This window comes from Fonsecaea pedrosoi (assembly GCF_000835455.1).
Source record: "Fonsecaea pedrosoi CBS 271.37 unplaced genomic scaffold supercont1.4, whole genome shotgun sequence".
NCBI lineage: Eukaryota > Fungi > Ascomycota > Eurotiomycetes > Chaetothyriales > Herpotrichiellaceae > Fonsecaea > Fonsecaea pedrosoi.
Genome location: NW_013550612.1, coordinates 3,605,457 through 3,619,201, shown reverse-complemented (window position 1 = coordinate 3,619,201; position 13,745 = coordinate 3,605,457). Strand labels below are relative to the sequence as shown.

The 13,745-nt window shown below is 52.7% G+C and overlaps 1 protein-coding gene across 1 annotated transcript; it reads right to left on the bottom strand.

Annotated features, from left to right (window-relative positions):
* Nucleotides 1-5,141: 5,141 nt before the first annotated feature.
* Z517_07105 (uncharacterized protein) lies at nt 5,142-6,714 on the bottom strand (the record flags this gene model as incomplete). The annotated part of the gene is made up of 4 exons (XM_013428843.1): nt 5,142-5,345; nt 5,395-5,709; nt 5,761-6,631; nt 6,683-6,714. 4 exons carry the CDS (start codon nt 6,712-6,714, stop codon nt 5,142-5,144), a joined length of 1,422 nt encoding a protein of 473 aa, XP_013284297.1.
* Nucleotides 6,715-13,745: the final 7,031 nt, after the last annotated feature.

Below are 13,745 nucleotides of genomic sequence, written 5' to 3'. Positions count from 1 at the left end.
GCAGGACTGACTCAATGCCCAGACCCGGGACGATCGACTAGGGACTGGCATCACCATCAGATGCAAGGCAGGTATGTAGTAGGCAGTCAATCTCGATCTGTGTGCCCAATGCCCGAACTGTTGATGAGGATGTTGACGCCTCCGAACCTGGCACTGGATATATTCAGCGTCAAACACAATCTTCGCCATCGCTGATCACATGCATGCACGCATAACGAAGCACTAATATCCAAGAGTGCCGAATGGAGGAAAGATGGGGACAAGTGTCGCTGTTGTTTGAGAACTGCTCCCATTTAGGAAACTCTGCAGGATTTCGAGGGGACGATTAGCGATGTTCTGAAGATAGGTCTACCCAGACTCGCATCGCCAATGCAGGACGTGTTGCGAGTTGGTCGGATGTCGCACCATGCTCGGATCGTTGTGCAAATCCAGGTTTGGTATCGACCATAGCATCCCAAGCCTTTCCAGCGTGGATGTGAATACGAGTAAATTGATGGTCAGTCGATTATTTTGGGGATCCAGTGGGAACCCTTGGATTTGCTGGCCGAGAAGCCCTAAAGCGATGCCACTCAAGGCTAAATCCGTTTAGTTGGAGCTGGTCGCAAGTCCAGGGGGGAATGCCATCCTAGTCGAGGGACCACATTGAAACGAGTCGTACGGCTGGGGTTTCAGGCTTTCCAAGTCCGACGTACACGCGTTCACTTGTCGCGTAGCCAGAAGATCAAAACCGGACGGATGAGCCTACTGGCAAGTTCCGGCAATCTCGATTTTTGATAAGTATTGAGACATTGGATATGTCGCTTCGCAGGCTGCTCCATATCTCATCTCGGTTACAAACGCCACCGCACAGCGTCTTGAGGACAGGTTGAATCGAGAGGCAAGTCGAAGAGAGAGATCTTCGATCACGCTTGACCAGAATCGATATGCTGCGGGTATCAGGCAAGAAGAACGATGGATAAGGTTCAGAGTGGACAGGGGGGGCGAACATGCGGATAGATGAGAGTGGCCTTTTCCCTTTTGTTGTTAGGGCCGCGGTAAGTGGAACGGCTGAGGATGAAGGCTGCTCGTTTGCTTTGTCAAATGGTCCGTCCGCCCCGGCTAACGGCCAAGGATGTGTTCTCATTCAACGAGTGGTGGCGACGCACCCAACGAGTACTCGTACGGGGCTAGCTCTGGATAGGAGATGAAAACCCCGGTTTCGGGGAAACCTGCATTGTCTCCTAATGCATTTCTCTGTGTGGAGCCAGTGGCCTGACACCCTTCCCTGGGCTGTGACCAAACTTGATTTAGGTACGAGTGCTCGGTATTGTACTCGTACTGGGTTCTGCATACAGACCCAACCGGCTGAAGCGGAACGCGATCGCATCGGGGGTTTCTTCACTTATCTGCTACTTTTTGTCCCAAGATCGTTTGCTCTCATGGCACTTTGACAGAGTTGCATTGTTGATTCAACTTTACAAATATGGCCCTGTTGAAACTTGTGATGCGACATGGAAAAGACCACAGTCCCTGTACTCGATCGTGGGCCGGTCATTTTGTACGAGTCATCATTGCGGGTCGCCCGCATCCAGTAGTCGGTGGCTGGCCAACTGCGGGAGAGAAATGAACCAGGGGGTGTGGGCACGGTCTGGAGGGGAAAGGCTCAGGTGCTCCCTACTTGTAGGCGCGACAGGGGCCGCTTAAAAGGGTGATCAACCGTTGTGATTTCGCCCCTCCCTGTTGGGGCTCCTGGGGGGGTTGGCGTTGACCGTTTGCAGCCAGATCAAGGTTGGTGTTGGCGGCGTCTGGAAGGATCCATCGACTGGTCCAGGCCACGCCACACCCCATGAAGCTTTGATGATGGAAGTGTGGTCTTGGTCATGGGTGTCCTTGGGCGAAGGGTTGATGCGGAATGCTTGGTAAGAGGATATGTAGGGTCACTTCAGAGGTTCTTTGTCAGCGTTTGCATTCATTCAAGTTGACGGGGATGGTATTGTGATTATTTATGCAATTATTGACAGAGATGGCAGCGCTGAGATGAAGCTTAGCAACTTTTTTCTTTGTCGGGGGAAGAAGGCGGGTTGAGAGACACTATTTCCACAGGGCTCCTACCCTGGTTGCTGGGCCTGCTACCATCCCGGCACCCGCAATGAGCCTCTGACGTAAGAGGGGAATGGTTAATGGTGGGGGCCTGCAACTGCGGCAAAACGGACGAAGGAGGCTGGGAGCCACCACCCATCCAACCAACCACCACACAACTCGTGCGAGATCCTCGTGCTTCCATCGACGCCCTTAGACGCCCTTCACCCTTTGCCTTTCGACTCTCACTCCTCCAGCGGAGTATATATGGAGCACGAAACGATGGACGTGGCACCTCAATGATGCAAAGGATCGGCGACAAAGCAAAGGAGCAAGAGAGGGAATACTGCAATCATGGTTCAAAATACTTTTACAAATTCGGGAGCTTCGGCCTCGACTCGGCATCCTCGGACTTAGTTAGACGTTGGGCATCGTGATCGACTACTGGGTCACACCTATTCGTGACATTTGGGACTTTTCTTCTCCAGGTAGTGTATCCCTTGATGGGACGGATCTGGGATCTTGCCGGGTCAGATACAGATGGAGCGGACTACTCCGGGAGATCTCGCCTTCCTGACTGTGGTCATCGCTCAAGAAGATCACCACCTGGCGAATCGAGTCCTAAGTAGAGAGATGGTGTGTCGATAGAAGAGAGCAATGGTGAAGATATTCGAGTTGTCTGGTACTGTCCATTTGGAAGCAGCTCTCGTCAACGTACGGCGTCTGGTGGCGGTTGCGCTCAACTACTTGTACGAGGTACACCAAAGTACATAGTGATAAGTCATGGTCTATGTCGAAGTGGCGCAATATCTGTTGTGTTTCCCTTGGCCGGGGGTTCGTTTCTTTCTGAAACGCTTCTTTCGATGCTATCCCTGGTACTAAAACCAATGCAAGGTATGTGTGCACAGGATGGAAACGCCAGCGCAGCCACTCTATCAGCGACCATGGCGCATGGCATTGTCAATTACTCAGTCCCGAGGTGTTCCGTCGTCCAAAGCTTCCTTGGTAACCCATTTTGTGTGTCGGGCGTTCGGGCCAACCAACTGAAACGCTGGCCGATAGCATGGATCATGCCCAGGGGGAAAGATGGGCTCGCAGATCAGAAACAGGACAGGCGGGGCAAAAGCAAGCGCCGATCCTGGGTTGGCGATGTACTTGTTAGGCATGGGAGGTCCATTACCCTTGGGCCTAGGGGCCTGGGATGGTCTTTGGGTCGCTATACTTGTAGACAAGCACCATGCGACCAGCCCAAAGGATATGCCGATCATGACCGGGAAATTCTGTCATGACTTCCCCAAAAACCTGGATACTAGGAAGGTGCTCAGACAGGCCAGGCCCCCCGAGAAACAAGGCCCCCGGACAGGGTAAGTGGAAAATCGATGTTGAGCGGCGTGAGAGGAGGAATCGCCCAAAACGGTGACTCGCAGCTTGAAAACTGTCCGGGCTGCATTTTCGAGTATCTTAGTCGGCATTCCTCTTCTCCCTCGCCAGCCAGCTTGGGAGGCTAGCTCAGTGACCAGACCAGATTTCTCCGGAGTCTGTGTCCCGGGTGGCTTGTTGGCTTGCGCTGGTCTGTGAACTTTTGACTGTATTGCACCTTCTATTGGTTTGACAGCCCCATCAGGTGGTGTGACCTTTGGGCAGGGCAGTGCTGACTCGAGTTTCTCTGGCTCAAACCTTTGCGCGTTTCCCTCCCCTTTCCATGTGAGAGAATCGCTCCTTGGCTCTGAAACGAACGGGGAGTTTCTGTGGTCGCTCTGCCAAACCCATGTCTGAGAGGGAGATGGGTTCGGTACCAGCCAGAAACGTCTGGCCGACTTAGTGGTAGATCTCGATCCAGTGATCTGGCAGTTGTCCTAGTGGCGTCTGGCCTCCTCGTCGCTTGGAAAATTCCGGCAGGCAACAAATCCTCGTACACACACCCAGTATCAAGCACGTGAATGGTTGACAGCATCAGAACCGTCTCAGAGACCTCTTGTCCGGTAGGATTCGGGGGCTGCGTGGCCGCCTCGATCCAAGTCCACTCAGATAGCCTATGTCCACTGTCTCGCAGGCTGCAGAATGGCCTGCTGTCTGCTGAGCCAACGAGCATATGCCAGCCGTTCTTAGTAGAAATGTCCTTCAAGGAAATGCAGCCTTAACAACCTGGAAACAATGCGAGGGAAACAAAATGCGATAAAGCCAGCGAGCCTCCAAGCCGAGGTTTGGGGCTGCTGCGATAGATTGTGAATAGTCTCTGTTTGCTTTTCTTGTAGTTGCAACCTTGCATGAGTACTCCATACTGTGATGACGATGGTTCCCTGAGAAAACTCCCCGACAGCCGCTGCCGCCAGGACGAAACATAGTTGAATAGAGGCTGACCAAGGGGAACCATGCACCTGCTTGAGGATCAGCTCGTTCTCTCACCCGTCTGTATGCTGTTCATTTGCCGGGAGGGTCAAGTCAAACCTCAAAGACAAACACACAAGGCGAAACCCCTCAGCCCATCCCCCAAACAACTATGCTGATCCATCGCTCATCCATTCACCCATCCACCCGCCTAGCAACCTGTTCCGTCGGTATGCCACCCTGTAACTAAGCAATAACAATATCGTAAAACATATTTTCAGGAGCCAAAATGCTCCGCATGCCTCTAATAAGGCTTTGATCGGGGTATCAGAGAACAAGCCCACAATGGCCTCCCCCCACCCCCGGACGACGCTTTCGCCCATGCTCCCCGTGATGCCTCTAATAAGGCACAAAGACTGTACACAGTGACGCCGTCTTTTTCCCTCCAAGAGTGATTTTTTGGTCGTTCCACGACTCCAAGCTTTCATCTGTACAGTCCGTTGAGCAAAAAACACATCATTTCCATTGGTGACTCCAATGTTGTGTACCGGTCAGCGTCGTTGAAATCAAACCAAAAGACGCCGCTTAAACTCCATTAAAGGTTTCGTCGTAAAAGTGCCCGAGCAATCGACCACATAGTCGTAAACGTGTCTCCTAAAAGAGATTTTGCACATGTGTCAACAAGTAGATTCGTCGCCTTCATCCATTCTTCTGCCTCCAGAACCCCAACCTCCATGTTACAAGTAGGTACTCCGTTACGGCCTCGTGGAATCGGCGTTTTTGGGCCGGAGATTCGCCCCGGTCATAGCTGCCGCTTTGTTGACACCCAACTTTCGTGTCAACTTGGCGTAGTGAAGGCCACATGCATTACACAACGTGCGTGCCCCGTCCGGACCTCTTCGCCATTCGGGGGTTTCGGCACGGTTGCAACTGTGACATCGGCCTGGCGGCGCGGCTTTCTGTGACCACGTTAGCTAGAGCAACATAATTGACCACAGGGACACTGACTCCGCGTCGTTTCTTTGCATCGCCTCCTGTATAACCCCCACCTTTGTATTCGTCTGCCGTTGTTTGATACTCTTCTTCAGGCTGGATGCCTCGAACAAGTCGGGCTTGCTGTTCTGCTTTGGCATTCTCTTGAGCAACTGCCACTTCTCGCACGTAACTGAGAAGTTCGAAGGAACGATGGGAAAAACGGAGGACCTCGTCTGCTTCCCCTATCGAGGGCATAGGTTCCTGCACGTAGGACGATCGGCTTCCCTGGTGAATACGTGGCCCCCAAGTGCGGCAAAATTCGAGGATACGCAGGCAGGATTCGCTAATCTAAAGATACCGTCAGTGCCACATCACTCATAGAGGATGGGGGAAACAAACCTCATTGAGCCCTAACTCTACGTCAAACACCTCCAAGTGCCGTTTGACGGCTTCGTTGAATGGAACCTCGTTTACGGGTTTCGAGCCCGCGGTGAACTGGTAGACATCATTTATAGAGGTAGATGCATTCGCGGAAGCAGGATTGTTGAATGGGGCAAACGGCTGTGGCTGCCTAGTTGGCTCATAAGTTTGAGGAGATCTAGAGGGGGCAGTCTCATTATGGTTCGTGAATGTGGTATTAGCCAGAGCTGTTGAACGAAAGTTTGACTGTTGCTGAGAACTTGGAGACCCCGGATACCCAAAAGTCTGAGAGACTGATTGACGAGGATCAGGGGCAGGGACAGATGGCGGTGGAAAAGGAGGCTTTGGGGCCTGCGATTCCGTCGGGGTCGATGAGGTCATTTGAGACGTTGAAAACACGTCTCGTAGGACGGGCACAGAAGGTGCTGGTTGGGAGAAGGGGTTGATGGGGCCCTTGGGGCCATCTGAGAACGACGGACCAACAGTGGCAGAAGGCGTGGGCAAAGATTGATGTTGGGACGAGCCTGAAAAGGGCAACGACTTGTCTCCCAGAGCTTCGTGGATAGAAGGGAGGGACTTGCGAAGATCAGGCGACTCCTTCTCGTCTCTTGTGGAGCGTCGAGTAGTCGATTCGGGAGGAGAGATGTATCCCGACACGCCCGCAGTCGAGCCTGATGTCGACGGTGCACATGAGTATGGTTGAGGCGGGGCCGAGTACATGGAGGCCGTGGGACTGGCCAAGGGTGCCGTGCTGATGCTCAAACCATTGCCAATGGAATACCTCGAGAGGTCGTTCCTGTCGTTTCTGACGGTGTCGAGTTCGAGATGACTTATAGATGGCAACGTGTCTCTGATACACCCATCAGCACTCAGTTAAGTCAGTACAAGGGTAAGACATTACCTCGGGCGAGGAGCGGTTTCTATTGTTGCCATCGTAGCGATGTTCAATATACAATCTCCTTCCAGCGGCGATTATTGTTCTATTGTTTGAAGGCAGCACGATGGATCATGAGGCCGGACCGCTGTTTTGCTGCCAATGTATCTTTCCGCCCGACGTTGCAAGTCCGCCCCAAGGTGACGCAAAGCCTGGGCCCAGCGCTGTTGTTGTTGCACCGACAAGATGGGTATAGACAGTGCAAGAAGCCGTCGTGGCCTGCACTCCTGATATTTGCCTTGTTGAGAACACAAACCAGTACCTGAGGCGACCCAAAGGAAGGAACCCGCTCCTTGATGTGGTGGGATAAAGGTGGTCGGGAGTGCGCAGTCTCCCTGTGATCGCTGTCGAGTTATGAGGACGTACTCGAGTTACTTTGCTTGTCGAAACGAAGCGTCGAAGAGGATGTCGGATTACAAGATGTGCAAGAACAGGACATACAACAAAAGGACTTTAGAGGAGGAGACGGCGCATGTGTAGATGGGTGTTAGGGTCGTTGGTGGCAATGGAGGGGATTTTGACGGGTTTCGGGGTCGAAGGTTGGTTCGATGGATGAGAGAATGAAGATGAGCAAGTCTTAGAGAGCGAGATGGGCGGAGAAAGATCGAGAGATCGCGCTAAGCATGGGCCGGAGGACAGGTGGGAACCTTGAATCCGGATGTCCAAGTGCAGTGTGCAAAAGCAAAAAGTGGGCTTTGTGCCCTTGGCGAGTCACAGGCCGAGTCAAGGAGAGGTTTGGGACCCCTGTCAGTTGTTCTCTCTAGAAGTCTGACCCAGCACAGCCAAAGTCAGCCAGTTAGCACCCTGGGGGGGCTTGTGGGCTTGCGAGGTGCGCCAGGGAATCAAAAATACGTCGTAAGTGGATGGACGCTTGGTGACGCCCTTCCAGGCAGATGGCGTTTTAGGTAAAGTCTGACCTTCTTTGGACCTGAGCGAGCTACCCAGACCAGGGGGAAAGGATGGAAGGACGGTGGCTTTTTCGTCTCTGCGATAGACCGATAGACTGCTTACAGGGGCGAGCCTTGTCTGGACGATGATCATGGAACGATGCACCGCGCGATGGTCTCGGCCTACGATGCTTGTGACTGGGATGAAGGGGGGAAGGGTCGGAGCTGGGAAGTGGATGGAGTTGGTTGAATTGCACCAAGAGCCAAAGAAAAAGCGGGGGGGAGGAGAGTTGAAGGCTGGCTAAGGAAATGGGTTTTTAGGGCCAAAGGACTCACCCATCACCACCAGGAGGGGGGCGGAAGACACTGGGAGAAAAGCAGGGGCCCTGGGAGAATGATGGTGCAACTGTTTTAGGGCATTGGAGGAACAGCAACCACCCACCATCCGCCCAAAGTGACCCTCATCATCCTCTCAAACCCCCCAGCGATTGTTTGCTTTGCTTGCTTGCTTGGCCACCACCTACTCGTACCTACCTACCTGAGTAATTACCAACGAGGGGGCGTCATCAAGCGTCAGTTACTTTACCCAGAAGTCATACCCAGCTTCCTACCACGTACGAGTATGGGTGTTCTAAGGTAGTAGATCGGTTCCTGTGCACCCTGCAGTAAACTTGGGTACCGATGTAGGTAGGTAGGTTTTTTGGTGAGCCCCCCAGAGATCTGCTTTACTCGCTTCCGCAGGTCTGACCACAGCTTGTGGGCAGGGCTGTCTTTCCCCTACCTGCTCCGTTCCTAACATACTTTCCCTCACTTTTCCGTCGCATCCCCCAGCCTGGAATCTCGAGACTTGGTGCCTCGTATTGAGGGTTTTTTGAGACTTGCCGACTGCCACCGCCGCAACTTGCATTGCTCGAGCACTTGGGTTTTTGGTGGAGTGGTGGAGATGAATTACCGCTCACTCACAAATGGCCGTGCTTCAAAGTCTCCGGGTCAGTGTCCGCCCGGTTCCTTAGGGACTGTTCAGTTGATCACCCATTACTTGTCATACTGTGTAACAACAGTCAGAAATTCAATTTGGAGAAGTCTTGTCTAGCCTGCATTGTCGTGGTTCACCCACTCCCTCGCCCACTCACCCACTCATCCACCCACCCGCACAGAACTGAACTTTGGATTTGGATCTCTGACGCCAATTTGCCGCTTTCTACCATTCCCAAATTGTCTCGCCTACTACTCGCCAGGCCCTTGTTCATCGCTTCGATGCTCGATTCCCCCCTCCCTAACCTCGCGCTCCCTCAGACTCGCAGCAACAACAACTCCACCCACCCTGATCTCCAGCTAAGCGAAGGCGCCAGAGACGCCAGAGCGAAATGGTTTTGTGAGCAACTCTCACGCTCAATGTCAGCATAGCCATTCAATTTCTTTTGAGCTCTGCTTTAACGCCGACCAACGGCGCCTCCAGCATTTGGTCTCACCGCGAGATAAGAGGTACAAAGCAGAAGCGATACCGCTCGCGAAGTCCCGTTCTCGATTTGGCCGTGAGATGCAGTCGCACCCAATACACCCGCCGAAAGTTCCAGCACTGACGTGTTCTCTACGACCCTCCTATCACCAATGAATTATGACCTTTACGCGATTAAGACTTTGAATCAAAAGCTAGGGATGTCTGGGCTACAATGACACCTGACAAACAGAGCAGTGAGGCCAGGAAGTTGTTTGGCCAAGCGGTTGGAAATGGACTCCGAGCCAATTCGAAGCCAAGTCAGAGCCAACGTTCACCATCTTGGATGTACAAGTACACGTGGAATCTGAGAGCTTATCGAATCAAATCGGACAACCCTGGTCACCCACTGGTGGTTCTTGGGCGTTAGACTTTGCGGTCATCCCTTTCAGATCGATCCAAGTCGACGTATCAGAACCTTCTGATCCCTTACCCCCCAGGCGTCATTAATGTATATCATCATCGTATCGGCTTGCCACTATTGATTCGTGGCAGCGCCGGAGTCGACCTTTCGATGGAACTTTCTTTTTTCCTTCTTGCCATGCTGTCCACCACCCAGCAAGAAGCGAACAGACAAGCGTCTCCGTACAAGCAGTTAAGTTTTCACCATACTACATCCGATTCCAATTCGGCCCACGGAAGATACCACAGTTCCCCCGTCGCACTCTCGGTTATCTACATAGTTCTTTCCGCCAAAATAATGCTGCCTATTATTAGGCATTCGCGAGGTCTGCCTCCTTACTCGGATGTTGTTATTCGTCGTTCGAGTACGTACATAGAGACCGATCTGCAGCGTCAACTGCTGCTTTGGAGCAGAAGCCTTTCGGGACACCCTTCCCGCCGTGGTTTTCCTGATAGAAAGCGGTGAGCTTCGAACAATAATGGGAGCCGATGCCTTCTCCGACCTGCGGGGGGGCAAATCAGGGCGGCGCTTTCGAAACCATGTGGCTGGCTTGCATCAAGCTTGACCTGCCAGAGTTTCGGGCATCGACCTATCACGGCTCCAACATCCAAGTTTGCGGCGGAGCTGGAAAGGCGCATCTTTTTGGCAAGATGTCAAGAATCTACGGCTCAAGAGTCCACTCTCCCGGATCGAGCATGTGATGCTGCCCGTGGTTTTTTCTCCCAGATGCAGTGCGACCATTCCCTGAACAGGACATTTTGAGTTCAACAACCAGCTGGGTAAATGACATGGCGTCGATGTGGAGTGGAGCGAGTACCACACTCCGAAATCATGGCTTTCCCTCGACTCTGTAGCCTGCTTTGACGTCTCCCGAATATCCCTCAGCGACCCTGCTTTCCTGGATAGAACTTTGGGATCAAGCCCAATCAGAGGTTGGCTATGGGGAAGGACTCCTGCTCGTATGGTACATTATCCACGATGCCCACCTATCACCCAGAGTCTCATCAAAAACCACGGGCCCCGGCGGATGTGCATCGCTCTCCAGGGGCCAGTCGGAGGTGTAGCTAACTAGATGCTACGACGGCCGCAATTGCGTCCTCGTATTGCTCCCTGACTATTGCATATCCAGCAAACCCATCCAGGTTGCCAGGGCGGTCGGACGCCTCCAGATATCCACTTGACACGGCTCAAAGTCCACCAAGAACTCAATCTGGTGGTGTTCTCGGGACTCCTTCTCCCATTCTTACTGATTCTGTCCACTTTAATGCACGCCCCTGCTGTGCAATGTCCTAAACAAATGTCAATGATGAAGGTGGATATCGCTTGCATTGTTACCACTGGCAGGACGCCACTAACACGTGGCAGACAAAGTCCAACCCGTCACCAGCCGTCCCACCAGTAATCGAGTAATCGCGATCCGATTGCAAAAGATTTTGGCAAAGGTATTCACTCTCCCACCACTTCCCAGGCTCTGCTTGGGATTATGAGCTCCGCCGTCAGGAACACAATAACCAGTTCGGCATTTACACAATCATTGCCAATCCACCGGTGAGAATGTGAGCACTCGGGCTTCAAGTTGAGGGATTGTCGAACACCTCGCAGCTGGTTGACCTGAAGCACCTATTGCGCAGATCAACGATCTCCTGCATGTCTTAGCGCCAGCCACTACTCGTCCTGTCCAGACCCTGCACTATTGGGTGTACCAAGTAGAATCGCCTTCATTCCTCCTTTTCGCGGTTGCGACATGCAACCGATGGTTGTACAGCTGATCTTGCTGATGCACTGCTTCTCAACCAGGGGAAAGGAGCAATGTTGGGTATGTGAACAGCGACTCCTTTGCTCCAACGATCAAGTTTTGATTGGGCGGCTAGTGGCTGTGATGACTTGTTAGTCACAGTGATGTGCAGCTATTCTCAACGGTTGCGCAGGAGCTGCGCATATCAACCACGGGCATTGTTCAGTAATTGGGCCCCCAGAGACTCGCCCCGTCCAAGCGAGGGGTCGACCACGGCCCATCAGCAGAACCAGATCACAATATGGCCAATGGCTAAAATATTCCGGAATCTGCCGCTCCTCGCCCGAGACCTGGTGATTTTCAAACGCCAAACACGCACAAGGGGGAGCATGTTCTGGACTCTTTCAATGCACCGAACATGACGCACACTCTGCGCACCTAGAGTCGCTGGGTGTCTGATGTGCCCGCTCAACTCTGCCTCGTACTCGGAGAGCATCATGACCATCAAAAGAGTGGAGTAGGTGACGAGCTTGGAAAGGCCCATTTTCATTGGCGCTGTTGGGTTTGTTACAGTACTCGTACAAGCAAGTCAACGTGTGTCCCTCTACGCGCAAGGGTGGCTCAGGCAGCCCTGGGAGAAGGTCGCTTCGATCTGGCTCTGGTTAAACAAGTGCATCTGGCCCCAAGTAAGACGGACCCATTCACGGTGATCCTCCAAAGTTGTCCAATTACTCCAGCTCGGAAGCACCAGATCCTTTTCAGGTCGGTGTTCAGGTTGATTTCGGGCTCTAGCCCACACCGAATTCCATATTTGATTGGATCATCTGTGTTGTTGACAGCCGTGCGATTGAGCACGTCTGCGAAACAACAAAGCATCCCCAACATCACACTGGGATATTGCAAGCGACCTGACTGGTTGCCTGTCAGTCACATCCACCACCAAGATCGGCGGGATGGATCGTCCGTTGACAGTTCGACGGTCTGGTGGTGATTGGACATGGCATGGTTTCACAACGCTAATAAATGAATGGTTCACCAACCACAGGTTGACAAACACATTTTCTGTGGCTGTGGCTGTCGGTGTCAGGGTGCTCCAAGTCTGCTGATGGGCAGGCATGGCGCAGCGGAGAGCAACGTCTGCGTACGCCTGTGTAAATCGACACCCAGTATACGAGACAGTGACCCAGGAAAACCTCGCAGATCTTCCAACTCTTTACTCTGTTCAGCACCGCTTGTTCCCAGTGGCTGTCGACAAGAGCTGGGGCGAGATGCTGGAGCCTGAGCATTGACAGACCCGGCAGGTTGCCAACAGGACTGACAGCGGTTTGGAGACGAGGACGTATGCTGTGCGGCTCTCGATCGCACTCCGTTTCCGCTGTTGTGTGGCTAGCTGCGGGCTCTGAACCCTTCGTGGTCCAACTGTTTTCAAATCCGTCCCGCCTCCCTGTCCCGCTGCGGGCATTTCGGTCTCCCGACTGCCCTCCCGGGGATTCTTTGACGTGCATGACAGCAGTAACATGGCATCGTGGTCCGACACTCTCGAAATCAGACGACAATCTCACACCGCTGTATCGGGTTTCCCTGCTGCTGATTTGTGCCCCAGGATCTCTGTCAAGCCCGTGGCTGGCGAGTAAGAGGCGACAACTCAGATTTGATAGGCCCATGGTCATCCGAGCCTCATTTGCGAAGACCGCAGATCTCTACCACAAGTAAATAGTCTTGGGTAGTAACCTGGAAATAGCATTGGACTTCCTATCTCCTCTCATCCCTACCGAGGAAAGAAACACGCCCATTTCCAGGCATGTCCTTGGGGACCTGTTGATGAGCACTGACATGTTCACGCCGCTTCCGTCGTTCAGACATGACTAGATCAGAGAGTTGACGCTGACACACAGAACACAATACTCTATTGTGGCACGTCCAGGCGCTCTCCAGGCGCTCTCCAAACCCTGCAACTCCTCAGTTTCATTTCATTTTAACAACTTTCTAGGTGTTTGCATGTCCGCCATCCCTTGTTGTTTGGTCCGTGAAGCCTGGAGAGAGAAGCAACACAGACAATCTTGGCTGGCATGAGAGCTGCTCTTCGGATGGAATGAGGGTCGAGCCCCCATGCAGAGACGAATTGAGCCAACCCAATCTTTATCCGATCTTATAGCCTTGGTGCAGAGCTTTCTTGGTGAGTCCATAGAGCGAGAGCATCTATGGGTATCGCGGCTTGTATTTCATTTTGAGACCCGACTTGGTCAAAATGACTTGTGCCCATGTTAAGGCAATCCTCATCAAAGTGCGAGTGTATTCAAGTGCATGTTGGAACACATCTTGTGTCGGACTCGCATATTTACAGAGGAGGGAACTCACAAACCTATCCAGCCGTGCTTCAAGCACATTATGGCAAATGAATTCCAATAGTAAAGCCTACCTGCGCCTTCAACGCCTTCGCTCGAATTCAGACCGTTCCAAAATCCACCCAACTCATTGGGCGTCCATGTGTATAACAACCCGATAAC